General features: G+C 41.2%; 1 protein-coding gene and 1 long non-coding RNA gene across 14 annotated transcripts in view; one reads left to right on the top strand and one right to left on the bottom strand.

The window, feature by feature from the left end:
* Positions 1 to 20,680, top strand: part of tenm4 (teneurin transmembrane protein 4) — a 218,941-nt gene extending 198,261 nt beyond the window's left edge. For all 13 annotated transcript variants that reach the window (XM_015030423.1, XM_015030419.1, XM_015030420.1 and 10 more), the window contains 5 exons: positions 2,179 to 2,414; positions 9,434 to 9,730; positions 11,265 to 12,879; positions 15,233 to 15,375; positions 18,757 to 20,680. In XM_015030423.1, coding sequence (XP_014885909.1) covers positions 2,179 to 2,414; positions 9,434 to 9,730; positions 11,265 to 12,879; positions 15,233 to 15,375; positions 18,757 to 19,515 — 3,050 coding nt within the window. In that variant the 3' untranslated portion in view covers positions 19,516 to 20,680. The remainder of the gene's footprint in view (positions 1 to 2,178; positions 2,415 to 9,433; positions 9,731 to 11,264; positions 12,880 to 15,232; positions 15,376 to 18,756) is intronic.
* Positions 17,902 to 18,749, bottom strand: LOC106946217 (uncharacterized). Its single transcript, XR_001424721.1, has 2 exons — positions 18,494 to 18,749; positions 17,902 to 18,379 (listed from the first exon to the last, which is right to left on the bottom strand). It is a non-coding gene; the product is annotated as an uncharacterized LOC106946217 (long non-coding RNA).
* Positions 20,681 to 21,411: the final 731 nt, after the last annotated feature.

Genomic DNA, 21,411 nt, shown 5'->3' with positions numbered 1-21,411 from the left:
GCACCTCGTCGAGTCTGTTTGGTCATGCCATCACTAGATTCTCTTTGAAGTCAAACTCCAAGTTATGTCTTTAGTGAAGTTGGTGCTGTTGAGACTTTGCCCCAGGGATGGCCTCAGTTTTTCTCCTTACTGAGCAGGTTACTTACTTGTAAGGATTGCCTGATTGTAGTAAATTGCATATTCATGCTTAAATTACAGCAGTTTTGACTGTACAAGCAATGAACACCCTGCAATGGACCGGCAGTATGTCTAACCTTGCCTCTTGCCCATCAACTGCTGGAGATAAGCGCCTGCCTCCCCGCGATCCTGCATGGATAAGCAGGTTTAGATAATGAATGGATGGATGGATGGATGGATATTCACCGAATTTTGAAGCGCTCCATGGGTTTTGGAGCTGTGGTAACAGTGGTGTCTAACTCCTGCTTTAACTCAGGAAGGCCTGCAGCTCCATGTAGGAAGCCTCAAGGCAAACTAGTTTCAAGAAAAGAGCTAGGGGAAAAATAGCTGTCTTTACGGATTGACCCTCTTTGAGAACTTGCTGCAGTGGGAGTACCCTGTGGCTCAACCTGTACTTTGGTAGGCCAGACTTTCAACAGTTTTTACTAAAACAATACAAGGGATTTAATCCTCAAAACAACATAACAGTGAAATGGATAAATAGAATCAGCATGACTTTGTTTTTGATATAAGGTTTTGACCTTTTCAGATGCAATTCGTCCACACTTTTGTTGCAGAGGAAATGAAATTTGCCCTCATTTTACAATGCTCAGACAAAGGCAGACGACTCGGGTGCAAATCTCAGAAAACCTTTATAAACGGTACAACGCCTGGTGTGCGACTGCTTTTAAATCATCGCCCGTAATCAAAGCCGTATTTCTTTTCTGTTCTATTTTTAAGAACATGTGTTAGTGAGCATCCATTTCCCAGAAAAGAAAAAAAAATAAAAATTGATTTTATGTCATAAAAAATGAATCAGGAAACACAGTGTAGGTGGTCCTTACTAGACCCTCCAGGAAAATTGGTGAAAAATACAACTGAGTGGAGATTTTGTAATGCACTGTGGCAATAAAACATCCTGTTTAACCTGACCTGACACTAATTGACCATTAATAGCTGTCATTTTTAGCTGTCGTTTAACCTGTTCGTCATGATCAGCATCTGAAACATAAGATGAAAAGCTTCACTTCACCATTGATCAAACAAACTAAAAGCTTCTGTTGAGTGATCCTGACTTATACATCTGTTTATAACTATAGTAGCACCAGAAACTCTGCTTCTAATTAATACACTGCTATCTCTGTACAACATCACCATGTCGGTGACAATTTAACGTTTTTTTTCTGTTTTCATAATTATTTCAACAATGTGTTAAACTGATTGAAAGTGAAACTGTAGATGAACAACTCCATTGTTTAATTTCTCTTAAACCACAGGGAAAATAAGAGTGGTCATGGTTTACTAGTCAAAAGTTTTCTTTATCTTAAAAATAATATTACCAGTTACATTTACTTTGTTGCAGTGGTGAGGGGTGTGAACAATTGCTACGGATCATCTATTCTGTGATCACTGTCTGCCCAAAGCAAGGAAAAATATCATAACCATTTTTACAACTACTCCAAAATATGCCAGTGTGCAATTTTTTTGATTAGGCTCAGGAAAATATAACTGGACATAGCCTGGTCTTTTTATTATCTTTAGAAAAGGCAAAACAATGCCTTTCTTAGTGGATGTCTATAAGATGCTCAGAGGTAGCATTAATCACTGGTCTTGAAGTGGAACATAGGCGGCTGTCACCCAGGGAAAGAAACAGGCAGGTTCAGATTTATCCCCCGTGAATCTGTGCAAATGTGCATGCCCTGCCGTCTCTGTGGCCACAGGCAAGCTAGCTGCTTTGATAGTTTTCATCTCTCAGTATCCTCCAGGCTGCTGCAACAGCTGTAAAATTTTACTTTACTGGTGCTTTGAAACCTCACGCTATTGATCTTTGTTGTCACAGACTCAACGTTACCACAGTGGCTCGGTTAAATACTGCCGCTAAAGGCTTTCCTTTTTGCTGTGCGGCCATTTTAGGTCATTATATTTGTGCCTCACAGAAAGAAATATTAGATATGCTCCTCTTACATCAGCTAGACTGTTTCTTCCCTTGTAACACTTCTAATATCTTCTCTACATCTTCAGAACAAGTTCGGAACAGCTACTTTATTGGTTTGGACGGCTCATTGCGGCTTGTTCTTGCCAATGGTATGGAGGTCTCCCTGTATACCGAGCCCCACCTGCTGGCCGGGACGGTCAACCCCACCGTCAGCAAGAGGAACATCACCCTGGCCATCGACAACGGCCTCAACCTGGTGGAGTGGAGACAGAGGAAGGAGCAGGCTCGTGGTCAAGTCACCGTATATGGACGCAGATTGAGGGTAAGAACACAGCTTTGCGAAAACTGATGCATGACTAAAAGCACTGGGTCAACTGCTCATTTCCCGATCTCTGAAAATTGTTGATGACCTCTATATTTCTGTTCATACTTGGATTAACTTTTAAACCAGTAATGCTAAAACTTTTTAGAATAAGCACCTGCTCAGTAAATAAAAAAATTAACACACTGTTGGTGTGCCCACCAACAGTGGTGGGCACTGCTAGCTAAGAATTTAGGTGTACTAACCCTAAAGCACTAATCATAAACATTAGTTCCACTAATGCTAAATCACTATACCAACACTGTATTTAGCCAAAGCTAATGCTAGAGCAGATTCAGCTATTCACAGTAAGCCCAAATTATTTGAGGAATTTCCACCTATTCAGAATGCTAAAAAAAGAACCAAAAGTACGTAATTCATTTTTGATTAACATTTTTCACATCCATAGTCACATAAAAAGACAAAACCAAACCGCACAAAAGAACTAGTACAAAAACATTCTTAAAATTGAAACAATAAAATTAAACTTAAAAAAGGACACATGCTACTTAACTTGGTTAGCATTTACAAAGCAGTCAATCCATTCATTTTCGTTGGCGCTGATTGGCTGTACCAACAAGAGCGGAGATACAAAAGCAATGCAAATTATGTTATAATTGGTGTTTGAACTAGTTATAGAAGCGATCTCAAGTATTTGCGGGTTTTAGCTTTTTTTTTATTTTTTTTTAGGTTTTATATACTGTTTATTACAGTTAGAATGAGTTTAGATATCTTTCACTAATAAATTATAATAAATACCACTCCAGTCAGAATTGGTAAGATAAATATTAAGTCAGTGTCTGCATAAAAACTGACTTTTTATTTTTACAGACGAATTCAAGTCTGAAGGAAGACAGAATAAATACCCACTGAATTTAATTGCAGTTTTAGGTCAACGTGCTTATTATGCAGGTATTATCACTTTGTGACATTTTGGACTACATAAAGCAGCTGCAGCAGCTGAGATTTCTGCTTATGTAGCAAAGCTGAAGTTGGCTGCTTTACAGACGTTGGCCTTTTAGCATGCTAACTGCACTTTAAGAAAAGCGTTCTCTGAGCACTGTAATTGACAGGACTCTTTTACCTTAGACCCCATGACCGTCGGAACAGCTGAATTTCTTTCTTGTAAATAATAGAAAAGTGTAGGAGTGACTGGCAGTGGACTGAAACAGGTAAGCGAGGAGCAGTGCACTATTATTTTGCTCCATATAGCCAAATACAACTCTGGTTACTCCAGAACTTTCTGAGATCTTATTAAAATTACTGTGAAACATGGGTATGATATGTCAATACGACTGCGCAGCAGAGGAAGTTTTTCCTTTATAAGTATTACTTTGGTTTGTTTAGCTAAACATGTTAAATAAATGTGTTTTGTCATAAACTTACTAAGGGAGATTATCTGTTTGTGCTACATCTCATTCTGATATGATGAGCAGCAGATCCTCCATACGCAGGGTGTGCTGTCCACAGGAAAAAATGGAGCAGGAAAACGAGCTCCAAGAAGAGCTACATTGACTGTACAACAAAGTAGAAAAAAAGCACCATAAATGTTTCAGGGTTTTTTTCCTGAATTGTGCCCTGTGACATTCCAGCTGGATAAGGACCATTTGAAGCTGCTGAACAAATCTGGCCACATAAGAATGAGTTGCTGCCAAAGTCCCCCTGTTGTTATTTACTCTCTAGAAGCACTCCAGCAAACTCTTATATTAAAATTTCATCCATGAGCAATACGAGACAGAAGCTCTTATTATGGCTGAGGGAGCAAACACAAACGATACCATGTGCTGCTGGCATGGAGACCATGTAAATTTCATTCATTCATTTGTTCATTCATCTGTAAATGCTCCCCTGTAAGAAAAATAAATAAATCCTCAGGCTAGCACTTTTGCTTTTCTCCTGCTCCCAGTTGTATCCCAGTATAAAGCTTTAAAATAAGTCTGAAATAGCATCTAAAATCTGCCTGCTTTCTGAATAAAATTCACAGTTAAGGTTTCCTGATTTATCCTGATTTTGATGTCAACTGACAAAATCACCTTACTGTGAAAATGTACGATTTTGATTATTTGTGAATTTAGGGTAATGAAAATTGACTTGATGAGTCCCTCCCTCATAAACCTAATGTATATTTTATTATTATTATTATTATTATTATTTGTACCATTTTTCAAAATGTCACCATAAACTAATTCAGATTTGCTAAAGAACAGAAACTGGGGTTTTCTGGGCATCATAATCTTGGTTGAATGTACAATCTGTATGGTGAAGCCATTGTTATATGGAAAAACCTGCTTTACTGCTGTTTGCTGTAAAGGTTGGCGAAATAAAATCACACTCTCATATCAGGGGATTTATTAGTTTAACATTTGGATCTATGGATGTAAGACTGAGCTGTGGACAGCAGTTAAAGTTAAGGTGTTTTTGTTATATCCCTCATAATCACAGATTAGTCACATAAAACTACCTCATGGTCTGAATATCTTGACAAGTATTCTCACCCTTTTAACGCATTACACATTTCTTTTACATAAGCTGCTATATGTCTTGGTTTCGCAATGGTTTTGAAATAAAATGTGGTGTACATTTTGAATAAGAAGATCTGGCTTACTATGTTATGCAACCAGGATTTTTTCTTTTTTTTATTTTATGGGATGTCTCTACCATCTTTTTCAAGTCTTGCCACCAAATCTTAATTGGATTTCAATGAAGACTTTGACTGGGCAATTCTATCAAAATAATATGCTTTCATCTAAACCAGTGTTTATCAAATTGGGAGCCACCTGGAAGAACTAGGGGCCCCTTGGAGAGCCGGAGGGAAGATGAGGAAAAAAAATGCAATAATGTGCCTGCCAGAATAGCTTGTGGTAAAACACAAATAAGACTTCCTTTTGGTTTCTTTTGGCGTTAGCTATATGCTTAACAGTTTTCAATATTTTCCCCACCTGAGCTGTGGATTACTGCAGCTGCTCCAGTTACCCTCGGTGTCTTGGCTGCTTTTTCTAAGTAGTGCTGTCCTTTTTCAGCCTGCTGGTTTAGGTGGATTGCCATGTCTTGACGTGTTTGTTTTGGTGCCATTTCTGTTCTTTTCTCGATTCTTAAAGCTTAGGATAGTGTTTTATAATTTAGCCCTGCTTTATTCTCCTCCACACTTTAATTCATGTTGCGTTCCTTGCTCCTTATGAGGCTGTTTGTTCTCTACTGTTCTCAAACTGTTCACTCTATGTGACCTCAGCAGCACATTGGTACACAGATGCTGGGTAACAACTCTGACTCATCTTTTTGCTCTGATTTGTAATTATCATTTCTACATTGAAATTCAGTTAAATAATATGAGCCCGAATCATCATGTTCACAGAAAACCAACAGGTGTGTTTCAAACCGGAGCCCATTGGCAAAGCATAATAATGCTCTGCATGTCTTGGCCATGTAGAGCCAATAGGAACTTGGTTTAAACCGTCTCCTCCGTTTCTGGGAGGCAACGCTGCTAATGGGGAGGTGCCACTTTGTCTGTCATTGGCTGTTCATTTAATGGTCCTGTCGTCCCCTTTGGAAGTGAAAGTGTCTAATGTACGTTACAGACAACGGCCCCCCAGGGTTGTGTTGGGAAATGGGAGCAGGCCTAATGGCAAGAACAGAGGGGATGAACGAAGCTGAAATCATTGAGCGACCTTGAGTGACATGTCAAGTGATGTTATGTGGGCGGCAGGGTGAGAGTGTCGCAGCGCGCGGCTGGAGGGTCGCAGGGCGGGGGCGTCGGAATATAAAACAGATATGCAGCTGTGTAGCTCCAACTTCACAGACATCTGTTGTTGTGAGCAGAGGCGACAGGGGAAAGCAGGTTCCTTCTGTCTGACTTCCAGTTTGTTCCTCTGACCGTCTTTGTCACGCTGTGGAACTACACTCGCTGGGTTTTGCATTTCTGAAAAGGCTGCTTTTCTCCCTTTTTCTGCAGTCTCGGATCCCTCTCAGGCTCTCCATCCCTTCCTCAGACTTCCTTTTTGATTTACATTCATGAGGCACAGTGACCGTATCCCTCAACGATAACAAACCCTCCTCTTAGTTTGGGCAGGTTGTTAATTTACAATAATGAGAGAACCCTCGGGGCTGCTGCTGCACCATCGCAGCGCTCTTTATCCTCTTCATCACTGAATACAAAACAGAGACAAAGCTGAGATCTGTGTCGTAACAGCTTAGGATTATCATAGTGCCTTATCATGTTGAGTTTGCTGTTCAAAAGAGATACAAGTTAGAAAAATGTTTTCTTTTAACTGCAGTGAAAAACAACACCACTGTTGTTATTGAGGAAAACAGCCAGAGGACTAAATAAATCACCAGAAATGATTAAAGGCAGATTTGTAAAATGACAAATTGAGACTGTCACTTGACGCAAAAATCTTTCCTATTGATTTGGAGATTTGATGTCCTGGTAATATGTTATTCACAGAACAGTTAGAAATCTACCTTTGTGAGTGTAGTGAGCTGCAACTATCGTCTTATTTTTTGCTTCCTCTCACTTATTTCCTTTGAGATATTCCCTTAAGAGACAGCATCCAATTTGAAAATTATTCCCCATGAGTGGGCTCCTGTTCTCGTGGGATCTTTGGATCTCTGCTGTCAGATGCTTTTCTTTCCTTTCTCACCTCTACAAGATGAGTCTGTTGGAAATCAGCTCACGCTGCATGATAAACTTTCTCTAACAGAAAGCAGAGCTCTGTTGCCTTGGAAATAGTTTGAGACACTAAGGACTGAAGTGTCTCAGTAGATACAGAACGGCCTTTTTCTTTCCCATAAAAGAAACCCTAAGGCACATGGTAGATTGTCTTGGAAAAGTTGTGTTTCTTCAACTTCTTCAGCATCACGTATTGCAGTTTGGTTTGTTAAATTTCATCCATCGTACATAAATTCCCCTTTAACCCACCAGACTACCAAGGTGCCTGTTAATGCATATTTAAAACATACCTAAGATTAAGTTGTGGTGGTTGACCCGGTAAAATTCACAGATTGTAATATGAATCCAAATTATTTGAGGAAAATACAACAACTTGCGGATTCTTTTTGTCAATCATATTCAAAAAAATTTTGAAAAAAAAAAAAGTGATTTGGAAGGCTGAAATACCTAGCCACAATGCTGCCTTTGCACGCTGTTGCCTGGCATTTGCATTGCAGGGGTACCAATGTGTCTCTGGATAAGTCTGAAAGATAACAGTTCTCATTGCTTCTTAAAAATTAAAATAAAGCAAATCCCAACACAGACCCCTGTTCTCATTTCTTGACTAAATGACCCTCATCTTCCTCAGTCTTGAAGTTGAATTTCTTTGGCTTGCTCTAAATATCCATGGATTGCTCCTGCTCTTAACTCTCTTGGTTTTACTTAAAGTAATCCTCTCAATTGGGTATCAGTGGCATTAATTGCCTCTGGTGTAATTGTCCCTTCACAGATGAGAGACCTAAGCATGCGTTCCTCGGAGTGAGATTGAAAAAAGGGAGGGTTTCTCAGCAAGCCCCCGTGTGACCTGCTCAGTAGGATGATTCAGGAAACTAGCCAGAAGCAAACTTCTGAGCCACTGACATTTCTTATCCATATCAGGCATTTTTATCAAGCCAGAAAAAAAGCCTGCTGTAAGGTTAATGTGGGAAAAATCGTTCATTACGCAGTTAATGGCCAATTTGGCTTTGATCGGCTCTGACTGGTGAGCATCAGGTCAAATACTGAAAAATATGGATTTTTTTTTTCCTGTTCATTAAATACATTAAAGCTTACGCCTCGAACTTTTTAAGTCTTTACATCAACAAACAGCATTTTCTTTGATGCACTTATATCCCTAAAGGGAAGGGATATAAGCTTTTGAAGCATGAATGGGGATCATTTCGTAATCCCCTCGTTTCCTGTTGGATTCAATATGACTATCTGCTGCTGCACATTTTTGTTGTATTGTATAAGTATATATTACATGCATTCCTTTAATTAAAGGCACCATTTTTACACAATGTCTGAAAGTGAGAAATGTATATTTTTAAAATGTACAAGAAAGAAGGCAAGCACAAGGCTGCCAAGAACCCAACCAAAGGTTCCCCAAGAGAGATGACATTCATAACCCTGAGCTCAGGCGTCAATGCATTAGATGATGATAAGCCAAGACGAAAGCAGAGGAAGCTAAAATTTCAGTCCATAATGTGAATCATGTGGGAATTTGTCTGATTAGAAAAACGAATTCAGGAGAAATGTTGTCTGAGAGCAGCAGCTTCAATACTTAACTAACAAAACTAACAGTTTGGGTTTAGGCTGGACTCAAGAGGAGGTACTTTCCAGAGTTGGCAAATTGCTAACTAAATACAAATACTAAAATATAATGTTTTTGTGTTACTTACCATTTTTAGAAAAAAAAGTAAAAATCACCAACATCATAATAGATTAGTGTTTGAAATGCTATGCATGTGCTGAACCCGTAGCTAAGATTCTGCATCTTAAGGTCAACACTTTTCAGGGTGTTTATTTTCTGGTTTGAGCAAAGAGAAACTAGAGCTCATTGTTTTCGTTAAGCTCTCAGATCACCTAAGCTACTCTCTCTGCACAGTTGGATTTAAAGATGTTTTTTCCTCCTTTTGCAGCTTGCAGAAATGTCAAAGTTACAATGAAAAGAATCTGTGACTCATAAGCATTTTTCAGTGTGCAGAGAAAAGGAGTTTTGATGATCAATGTGACTCAAATGTCTAATTCATAACAGAACTTTGCTGTGTCTTTACACAGACCAAGAATTTTTGAAATTCTTCATTACTTTCTTTTTGCTCCTGCTGGCTTGAGATACAGCTCCACCGTTAAAATTAAAAGCTGTAATAAGACCCAAAAAAATGATAACTCCTTTATGATCAAGTGCTTCTGCTAAACTTTATCCTTTTAAAAAGACATGCACCACTTTCTTTCCAAGATTTTAAACGTCCAAACATCATTTATTTCAAAACATCTCCTGTCTTTTATCCAACAGGTTCATAACCGGAACCTGCTGTCACTGGACTTTGATCGGATCACCAGGACAGAAAAGGTCTATGATGATCACAGGAAGTTCACTTTGCGGATCCACTATGATCACGCTGGTCGGCCCACTCTGTGGGCTCCAAGCAGCCGTCTCAACGGAGTTAACGTCACTTACTCCTCTGGGGGGCATGTGGCGGGGGTCCAGAGAGGCACCATGTCTGTCCGCATGGAATACGACGTAAACGGCAGAATCACGTCCCAGATATTTGCTGATGGTAAATATTGGAGCTACACTTACCTCGAAAAGGTAAGCACCTTTAAACTTTTAAAGGAAAATAAATGGTTTCAGTATAAAACTGTTATAAATACTGTAGAGAAAGTGTGTGTGCATTGGAAAGTTGACAGAAGATATTAGAGAAGATATATAAATGAACTTGCAATTCTCCTAGCTGGTATCTGCAGCACACGGAAAGATTCTTGCACAAATATCAGCCAAAACATAATTAAAAGTGTCTGGTGCGTTGTAGACATGATTCTTTGTTACCACACTCTGGCAGCAAAGTTCAACCAGAAATAGCTCAGATGAAAAGAACAGCAAGAAATGTCGCCTCCTGCTCTCTAATTAAAGGTATGCTTGTGGAGGAAGAGAATAGAGCTGCTGTTCTCCAGCTTAGACATTTATGATAAGAAACGGCAGCCAGTCACCTTTTTAACAGCCTATCATAAGTTTTTCAGCAACCTGGTGAGACAACCTTGCATATGATTTAAAGGCATCATTTACTGCTTCTAAAATGTGCCTTGCTGAGTTGGGAAATACTCAGTTACTTCATGCTGTTCAGATTGCAAAAGCTCACAGGCAAAAAAAAGAAAAAGCATGTTTATGACACCATGTAAAAAAATCTTAATAGTAGAGGAATAAAAACTCAAGTTTCATGGTTTGAACTTCATCCGAAAATACACAGCGCTACATGTTGAAGCTTTTATTGGGATTGTAAATACAATCATATGTACAGTGGCTTGTTAAATTGCTGAACTTTTTCATATCCTCCTGTTACAAACACAAATGTTAATGTATTTGATTTCACTAGACCACCACAAAGATGTGCATCATCGTAAAGGGGTACGGATGTGAAAACGTCATTTTTGGGTACTCTACTAGAGGCCTGGGAGCTTGAGGGTCCTTCATAGTATCTTAGTTGTTCCTCGGATGGCGGCTCTTCCAAACTGAGACGTGAGATGTTACTCTAGGTATTTGGTGGAGCCACTTCTCCAGTGTGGAGGCCACTGCCCCAAGTCTTCCAATGATCCTGTTCAATAGAGTTGCCTTCATATGGTAGGCTTCTCCTGAGCCCTTCGTAACGCTCTTCTTATTTCTTTTTCTTGATATGTCCATTATTTGGGACAGCCACATCAAGCACAACTTCAGTCCGCTGCTGCTTATCGATGATCACAATGTCTGGTTAGGTGACCATTATCACAGGATCTTAGCTCGGTCATTCTCCACTACCTTGCGAGGTGTTTCCCACTTTGACCTGGGGGTCTCCAGTTCGTACAGCAGGGGTGCTTAAGTTCAGTCCTCAAGAGCTACTATCCTGCAACTTTCAGATGCATCCCTGCTCCAATACACCTGAATTAAATGAATAGCTCGTTACCAGGCATGTTCCGAGCTGATCCCAGTCTGTTGAAGTAAGGATGCATCTAAATGTTCCAGGACAGTGGCTCTCGAGGACTGGACTTGAGCACTCCCGCTTTTCAAATGTTTCTGTACACTATAGTGGCCACTTGGTTAAGATGTCCCATTTATTCCTGTCTTATAATTTGTTTCTTCTCTCTCCTTGCAGTCCATGGTGCTGCTTCTCTACAGTCAGAGGCAGTACATCTTTGAATTTGACAAAAACGATCGATTGTCTTCCGTGACCATGCCCAACGTAGCTCGGCACACCTTGGAGACGTCCCGCTCTATTGGCTACTACAGAAACACTTACCGACCCCCCGAAGGCAACGCATCGGTGCTCCAGGACTACAGTGAGGCCGGGCAGTTGCTGCAGACCACCCACCTGGGAACAGGTCGCAGGGTCATCTACAAGTACGGCAAGCTCTCCAAGCTGCTGGAGATCCTTTATGACACCACACGGATTGGTTTCTCCTACGACGAGATGGCGGGGATGCTGAAGACCGTCAACCTCCAGAGCGAAGGCTTCACCTGCACGATCCGGTACAGACAGATCGGCCCGCTCATCGACAGGCAAATATTTAGGTTCAGCGAGGAAGGCATGGTCAACGCAAGATTCGACTACGTCTATGACAACAGCTTCCGAGTCACCAGCATGCAGGCGGTCATTAACGAAACTCCGCTACCAATCGACTTGTATCGCTATGACGACGTGTCAGGCAAAACAGAACAGTTTGGCAAATTTGGAGTAATTTATTACGACATAAATCAAATTATAACCACTGCAGTGATGACGCACACCAAACACTTTGACGCCTACGGTCGAGTGAAGGAGGTCCAGTATGAGATTTTTCGTTCGCTCATGTACTGGATGATGGTGCAGTATGACAACATGGGGCGTGTGGTGGCCAAAGAGCTCAAAGTGGGACCTTACGCCAACACGACACGCTACACCTATGAGTATGATGCTGACGGTCAGCTCCAGGTGGTCTCCATCAACGACAAGCCCTTGTGGAGGTACAGCTACGACCTGAACGGCAACCTGCACCTCCTCAGCCCTGGAAACAGCGCGCGCCTCACCCCGCTACGCTACGACGTCAGAGACCGCATCACCCGCTTGGGAGATGTGACGTACCGGATGGATGAGGACGGCTTCCTGAAGCAACGAGGGAACGACTACTTTGAGTACAACTCAGCCGGTCTGCTGACGAAGGTGTACAACAAAGCCAGTGGGTGGAGCATCAAGTATCGCTACGATGGCCTGGGCAGGCGAGTTTCCAGCAGAAGCAGCACAGGTCACCACCTGCAGTTCTTCTATGCCGACTTGTCCAGCCCCACTCGGGTCACCCACATGTACAACCACTCCAGCTCTGAGATTGCTTCGCTATACTACGATCTGCAGGGACACCTGTTTGCCATGGAGCTGAGCAGCGGCGATGAGTTTTACGTGGCTTGCGACAACATCGGCACTCCTCTCGCTGTGTTCAGTGGTTCAGGCCTCATGATTAAGCAGATTCTCCACACGGCATTCGGAGAGGTTTACTTGGACACCAATCCCAGCTTCCAGATTATAATTGGCTACCAGGGAGGACTGTATGAGCCTCTTAGCAAACTGGTCCACATGGGCAAACGGGATTACGATGTCCTCGCTGGCCGCTGGACAACACCGGACAGAGAGATCTGGAGTCATCTCAATAACAATCGCATCGTTCCATTCAACCTGTACATGTTTAAGAATAACAACCCACTCAGCAATAATGAGGAGACAAAGTGCTACATGACAGGTAATTCGTCCTCCCATGGTTCACTCAGACTAAAACCGAATGACAAATATGATGAGACAGTTCTATTTTTCTATACACTTACAACATGGGAGGAGACAAGAAATTTACCATTCAAGAAAGTTTTTCATAAATCATGAACAAAAAAAAATAGTTTTCCTGAAGTATAAATGTGTACAAAGAGTAACAACCCAATATTTTTGTGGAATCAGATTTAAAAAATAAAATAAAATAAATTTAATATAAAATACTAAATTCACATTTAGTAGATGTTTAAGAGCTCCCTCGCTGATGTCGGGCTTCAGTGTGTTTATGTGCATCTCCACCTCTGCAAGCGCCCAGCGGCTATCATTTTGAAAATGCTCAAAGGGAGCCGTGCTTTATGGCCGGGCCCTCTCTGCTGTTGAACACTCAGATCCTTCACAGAAATACTCTCTGTTCCTTTGTGTTAGGGGGAGGACAAATGACAGTGAAAGCACCGCAGTGGGGAACAGGAGGGCACAATGGATTCATAGAAATCATAGCCAGGGCTGGTTGCATCAACCTTAGAGCCTGGAAGGGAAACTATGTTAACGATACCCAGTAAATTCTCTGTAGTTAAAGGAATTCTGCAATTATTTTCTTTGTTTTACCTGCATAATATGGATAGGGAATATGGTACTTTTTTTTTCACTCTCATTTCCTCTCCACCGTGTCGAGAGGTAAATTAAGCCCCTTTTTTGTTTAATTGGGATCCAGCCTTCAACTTCTTTTGCTCCAACAAAGTCATTTAACTTCCTTCCAATGAGAGCACCGTTCAGCTTCACAGTCCTCCATAAGGGGCTCTGAATACTAAACAGACCCATAGATATACTGCAGCAGGTCTGCCTCAACTGTGATTGATGGCACTGACATTTAAATTCCATTCACTAAATGACTGTGGTCCTTTCATTGTTCCCAAACAAATTCTTGTTTAAAAAAGCTTTGTTGTGCGCCACAGTGTTGTATTGGCAATCTGTTGCCACCCATGTGCCGTGGCAGTGACTCTGCTGTCAATAACAGGAGCAGGATACAAATACCTGCAACTGAACAGGCTTTTCTCTCCGACATGTTGCTCTCTGATCTTAAAAATGATCGCATTGATAGAACTTTGTAAAAGTATCATTACTTATTTATTTTCTTTTTTACATTTTTCACATTGAGAACAGAAACCTTATTTTTTGTTAGTTTTATTTGATAAACCCAACACTTAAACCCAACAATTACAAATTTGGGATGGGAATAAAAGGTATATATGGTTGTGTTCAGTTTTTGGATTGTTTGTATACCCACTTTTCTATTACCCCAAATAAATTTTAAGAAAGCATAATTGGTAAAAAGAATCCTGTTGTGTATGATGTAATCACAGTTAATTAGAAGATGGCTGTATCTAAACTAGGGATGCAAACAATTAACAGACTTATTATTGTCAATTCATAGTTTATTAGATTAAAATTTGTTCCATTCTATTAATTAATGACATCCTCTTAGATCTACTTTCAGTGTTGTAATGTGGCCGCCATCCAGAAGAAGGCGCCACTGCTCGTTCTTAAGCGGGACCATTTGTAAAAGAAAATATGGCAAAGCCATACCTGAAGGAAAAAGTCCTGTGAGGGACGCACAATGCACTTTATGCAGACAGGTAGACTGCTGAATTTTGAATTGTTTGCATTCGATTTTATTCAGGTACGACAGAATAAAGCGGTCAAAATAAGAAAAACAATACTACTTTTTGATTTTCAGTCGTACATATTTTTAATAAAACACACTGAAGTTTCTGGTTTTGACATGACAGAATCTGAAAAGATTCAGGGGGGAAGTGAGTATTTCAGCAAATAACGTGAAAAGTGGATTGCAGCAGTTCTAACAACCACCGTTTTGGCTGCTGCTTTTAGATGGATTGCATTATCGTGATTGCTCGGAGTTAAATCTTGGAAATGTCACTCGCCTCCCCGCGCATCTCATTAGAGAAATAGTACTGTTGGAGGAACCCACTGAGTGTTCAAAATATCTTTCTGTTGAAGTCTCGGGTGACATGAAATTACAGTCCATAATTAGCTGCAGACGTGCTCAGATGTTGTTTCTGGAATCCAGCTGTGTGTCATTAGTGGGGCATCTGCAGGACTGGACATGAATCACCAACATCGTCTTGAGTGTTCAGGATAGCTCATCCACTCTTACAGACAAATGAAGTGCTCCTCCTGACTGAAGAGCATTTCAAGAAGGCAGCCACTTAACTACAAAATGTCAACTGATCAGATTTAATAAATTAATCTTGTCTGTTCCTCCTTTGTTGTCTTTTTCCAGAAGTTTAACTTTTTTAACCTCTCCTCCACAGATGTGAACAGCTGGCTTGTGACCTTTGGCTTCCAGCTGTATAATGTTATCCCCGGCTATCGTAAACCGAGCACAGAGAGCATGGAGCCCTCCTACGAGTTAGTCCGCACCCAAATCAAGACACAGGAGTGGGACAGCACCAAGGTAGTCACTCATCTATCTCAGCTTTCACCCTAAAGTATTGCCTTGTGCTTTTGTCCCCTTTCCTTTTCACCGTCATTAGCAAATGAGTATGCTCTTTGTTGCCACATTCCCAGAGGAGCTGCTAACTACCAAGCCAAACATGGCCCAGTGAGCCAGGTCTCAGCCCCCTCATCCCCATCTTGGGGAATGGGGTCAGGCTAAACAGTTCTTGTAATTGTCCTGCCATTAGGGAAATTCACTCTCCATTCCCCTCCACCAACGGCCATCGATTTCGTCTCGGTTATACTCTGCCGGCTAAGGTCTGAGAAGTAGTATACAGGCTCTGATTCTCACTTGTATCAGCCCTTTTAGGTAGCCCCCAACTCACTTGAATTATTGAAGAGGCCACTGTTGTTTTCATGGGGTTGGTTACAGCCAGACAAGTGAATGGCACAGGAATGGATTTGTGTTGCATGACACTCCAGCTGTTACCCTAACACAGAGAACTTGTTTTTGAAAAATGTGTACATTGAAAGCTACTGGGTTGATATTTAAAAAAAAAAAAAAAACGTTATACGTGAGCTATTCTAGCTTCCATTTTAAGTTATCAATCCTTAAAATGGAGTTTTAAGTTATCAAAACTTAAAACTCCATATGTTATAAGTTATCAACTTATAATTTACCACTAAAACAAAATTATGCTAAAGCAGAATTTGAGGTAAAACAAATTATGTTGACCCCTCTGTGCCACCTCACTGGTCTGACCAGCCTGAAATGGGTACCAAGTCATTATTTATGTGGTTGTTTTTTGTTATATAATTTAAAGGGCACATGTAATTTTTCCTTCTTTTCCCTTTCAGTTGTGTCCATGCTTGTTGCTTTCCAAGTCTAATGTCGATAACTGAGTAAAAAAGAAAGACCGGAATAAAGTGAACTCAGGACAGTTGAGAGCCAACTGCTTGACCATGATGTCTGAATTTGATTTATTTGTTTCTTATTTTCAGTCTCTTCTGGTTTTCTAGCTCTTGAGTAAGATGCTATTTGCCCTTGAAGTAGACTTGACTCAACTTTCCAAAGCAGATTAAAATGTAACAGGGATTTCTGTATTTCTTGGCACAGACATTTCATATGTCTCATGTGTAGAGCATTACCATAAAGGTAAAAACCACAGCGGTGTCCTCATCTTGCCTGGGCTGCTGTTGGAAGTGTTCCTGTGGAAATCTCCTGGGACTGAGTCATCCGGTGCTAACAACCCACAGAAATCTTTGAACTCACCAAAGTTATCAACCTACAAAGGAGAAGCAACACAGAACTCAAACAACATCCCATCTATTTTCAGTTCAGACGTTTCAAAGTTGTAACAGGCTTTTCGCCTTCTCTGTTGAAATGAAACACTAAAAATGCAAGTCCATATCTTAATATGTTTGGTTTTAGGAAAATTTCCTGTTTCTTTCTATCAGAAAACAGAACATTTATACATCTAAATTAAAAGATTTATCTACAAAATGCAGCTCCTCAATTATTTAGAGACCTAAATAGCTCAAACTGTGTAATCATTAAGGCTTCGAATTGTGAGGTTAGCCTCGTTTTGAAGTTTTCCGTCATGTTTTTGAGGAAGATTCGCCTTCAGCACACCTCTGGATCCATATAATTAGTCCTCATCCTGTTCATGAGCTGTTGTGTGGTATTTTTATCCAGAATCCCTTTTTCTGAAAGGATGCCCTGAGATGGCTAATGCCAGGTTGATCCTCACTGCAAATGGCCAGATAAGCCCAGGAACATATTGGGCCCTTTCAGGAATCAATACAACTTTAAAACTGCATGTTGTACATCTATACCTTGGTATTTGATTGTATTTTATTCAGAAAAAAAAAAGAAGGAAAGAACAGCTCCCGTTCTATCTCTGTCTGCTTAAGCCCCCGTTTTGTGATGCTGCTCGATCCAACGCAGAGATTGAAAAGTGCCGTGAGCAGACGGAGAGATGAGGTCTGCGATGCGCAAGGCTCTATCTCTCATTCAGGGTTTTGCTGGAGGCTCATTGCACCCCCTGCTATGTGACTGATGCGTCTCTTGGAGTTTCCCTGGAGGCTGTTTGAAGTAAAGTGGAGGACTTTGCACTTCGTCCCCTCTCCCTCGGCCCTCAGAACAACTGAACAGGTCACTGCTTGTGAGGACCTCCATAGCACATGTGCCTTTTCGTCTCCTCCGTTTGACATGTGTTCATCCAGGATGTGATGCAGTGTCATGTCAACCGATGGTCAGACGTGCTGCATGCTGCAGAGCGCTCTGCCCCCCACACCAATCCCTCAACCCACAGCCACCCTCTAACCAGAGTCAGAACTGGAAAACTGTCAGGAAGGCTTTGCATGTTACTACTTGGCAGGAACTCCTCAGGATACGCGGAGCCTCGTATGTTGGCTGGTGACTTGAAGGCATTTTTAAAGCCGTTTGGTTGCTGCTTACGTGCACGCAGGCGACTGCCTCGTTGTTTTCTGGCCAGCTTCCATTTCGCATCATCCTCTGGGTTTTTTTTTTTTTTTGTCTTTCTTTTAGAGGAACATCTCTTGTCACGTAATATTAGGACAAAGCATAAACATTGGCTGGAGGGGATGTGATATCTCCTTTGATCCCTTGCAGAATGAGTTGTGCTGCATATTTCAGTTACCAAAAATCTCCTGTTTCAGATTAGGCCCAGCAGTGCTTTTAGAAGACAGCAGTTTCACTAGCTTTTTTTTTTTTTTTTTTTTCAAATTTTTATGATCAGAGAGATTTGCAATCTCTGACAAACACGTCCGCTGTTACCTTGACTAGAGATGTACTGACAGGAACAGAACATGATGGATCTGTTTTCTGGCCATTAAAAAAGCTGTTTCATCAACATTTTGTGAGAAAATACTCATGAGACCCAGCAGTGACATTCAATCAAATATGAATTTTGCATTTTTATTTCAACTTACTCAACAAGAAGGAGGTTTTAAGCAATGCCATACAGATTTTTGTTGGACTTTCTGTAAACTGATGGAAACTGTTCTTGTAAAGTTAGCGAGCAGTAAATATTGTGTGTAAAGTTTTACACTTTATAGTGACTTGCTAGACAATCCATACTGCTACTCCACATTTTTCCATTACAATTACAAACTTGGAATTGAATTTATTAGACTTTAATATGACAGACCAACACAAAGGAAAATTGTGTATTTTTTACAACTTATTTTTCAGAGCAAATTCCAGTAAAATACTATCAAGTTTGAGATTATAATGTGACAAAATGTGAAAAAGTCCAAGTGAGATTCTTTTGTAAAGCAATTTGTTTCTGTTTCATTGATTTCAAACTACTCCTGGTGCTGTTCTCAGCTGGCGCTGCGTGGGCTGAGACTAACCAGTCTTGTCTTTGTTTTGCAGTCTTTGCTGGGCGTTCAGTGCGAAGTTCAAAGGCAGCTCAAAGCTTTCGTCAAGCTGGAACGCTTTGGTCAAATCTACAACGCCAAAAGCGCAGGATGTCCCCAGACAGAGGGGAAGAAGATCTTCGCCTCCGGCGGCTCCATCTTTGGGAAGGGGGTGAAGTTCGCCATCCGAGACGGCCGCATCAGCACCGACATCATCAGCCTGGCCAACGAGGATGGACGCCGCATGGCCGCCGTTCTGAACGACGCGTTCTATCTTGAAAACCTTCACTTCACCATCGCGGGGATGGACACCCACCATTTTGTCAAGCTGGGCTCAGTGGAAGGAGACCTGGCACTCATTGGCATGACGGTTGGCCGGCGCACGCTGGAGAACGGTGTCAACGTCACCGTGTCTCAGGTCAACACCGTGCTGAATGGCAGGACTAGGCGCATAACCGACATCCAGCTGCAGCATGGATCGTTGCTCCTCAACACGCGATACGGCGGCAGCGTAGACGAAGAGAAAGCCCGCATTCTGGAGCTGGCCCGGCAGAGGGCCGTCGGCCAGGCCTGGGCCCGGGAGCGCCAGAGACTCAGAGACGGGGAGGAAGGCTCAAGAACCTGGACTGAGGGAGAGAAGCAGCAGCTTCTGGGCTCAGGGAAGGTGCAAGGCTATGACGGATACTATGTGGTTTCAGTTGACCAGTACCCCGAGCTGGCAGACAGTGTCAACAACATCCACTTCATGAGACAGAGCGAAATGGGCCGAAGGTGACATGAACACGAGGCTGTCGGATAACGGACTCCGATGTAGGAAATGGGACTTCTTGCCAAAGACAGTTGTGTACATGACCACACTTTTTTTTTTTTGACTGTGCCCAACTTGGTTTTTAATATGCTGTAAACAAGATGACAGTTGCAAACAGTTGCACTGCACTGACAGAAGAGTGCCCTTCTCCCTTCTGAGGATTCTTTACCAGTCTTTGCCCTTCAAGTGCGGCTGCTAGAGGATGAAAATCTGTGATGTTTTTTGGCTTATTTTTGTGACTCCATTTCCTCATACCTGTTGGTGATTCTCTTCAAAGGAATCTGAGGGGAGTTTTGGTGATCCTTTGTGTTTCTCCGTCTCTCTCTCTCTCTCTCTCTGCTAACAGACTTTTGCAGATTGTAATTCACAAGCCTGCTCCATTCTGCCTTTTTCTGCGCCTCAGCCAAGGAGATTCCATCTCTTTTAATCACTCCTTTTTTTATACTTGAAGCCCTCATAGCCCCTGTCATCCATTAATAATGAGAGAAATTGCTGTTGGCCGTAATGCCCTTCATCAAAACCACAGCTGAACTTGTCAAAGCACCTTCATTTGTGTGATGTCTCGGAGTTCTACGAGAGGAGGCTTTGTGCTCATTTGTGGTCTTAAGGTTTCTGTGCACCCTGAAATGTGCATGTCGGCCTTTTTTATTAAGTACAAAACCTGCAAAAATGCTTAATGACAGCGCCTTGCAGATGGTAGATCATTACCTGTTGGGCTTTTTCACATTTTCTAAAGTTTCTCTACAAGCATCGGCATATTATTCTGGATTTTATTGGATAAATCAACATGGAGGCCTGTTTTAAACAGAGAAATCTAAAAGGCTTTCATCTCTCTTTAACAAATGAAACCTTAAAAGTCTGTCATACTTTATTTAGCGTCCATTTCTCTTGTACCCCTAAATAAAATCTCCTGCAACCAACTCCACCAGTCTGTATTTTCAGTATAAATTCAGCTGTTATGTGATCTCAGTGGTATGTCAGAGACTGTTTTTGAACAAAGTAACATAAAACAGATGAAATACCTTTCTGATGTGATCTAAATATGAAAAAGCTCAACAGACATGATCATTTCACAGAGCTCTGCAGGCCTAAATTGAATAATTGTGCAATCTCAGTCAATTAGAATATTATTGAAAAGTAAATTAGTTCAAAAAGTGAATCATCTTACATTATTCAGATTCATTAAACAGAGTTATATATATTTAAGTTTGTATTTCTGTTATTTTGTCGAGCTGGCTTTTGTTGTTCCAGACATAGAAATGGTTGTCTGAAAATGTTTTGGGAAATTTATGAAGTATACATTTTTAATGAATTTTTTTTTAATGCAGTACCACCCATAGGCGAAATGCATGCCTATGGGTGGTACTGCATTGTGTTACCATTACAAAATGCATTGTAATGGTAACACCTTTAAAGAGTAATCACTGTTCTGTAAATTCCCAACTCGGTTGGCATGCTAAGAGACACAACAGCGCCACCTTGGCAGGATGTGGGGAACTGAGTGCGCAGGAAGGGGCGGGGCTGAGGGTGAACCAACTCATAACTGCTTGCAGTTCTAGTCTGTAATTTTGGTAATTCTGGTTTTCAGGCTTTCAGAAATTGCAAATGGTTCATTTTTAATTCAGAAGTGTTTTTTTATGGGCATGTTTTATGGGACAGTCATTACCTTCTTTAAGTGACCTTGAGTGTTATGAAAGGCAATTCTAAGTAAATGTATTATTATTATTATTTATTACGCCATTGTTGTTGGCTTAACAGTTATTAATGCTGGCTGTTCATATGACACTCCATACAAACACAAGAAAGTTTAGTGGGAAGAAGTAGATATAAAAGCAACAGTGATTTTAAAGCAAGTCTATTCAA

Source organism: Poecilia latipinna, unplaced genomic scaffold (genome assembly GCF_001443285.1).
Source record: "Poecilia latipinna isolate Pla-1442-1.1 unplaced genomic scaffold, P_latipinna-1.0 Scaffold181, whole genome shotgun sequence".
NCBI classification, from domain to species: domain Eukaryota; kingdom Metazoa; phylum Chordata; class Actinopteri; order Cyprinodontiformes; family Poeciliidae; genus Poecilia; species Poecilia latipinna.
Note: the sequence above shows the minus strand (reverse complement) of the source record. Positions and strands in the feature narration are given on the sequence as shown.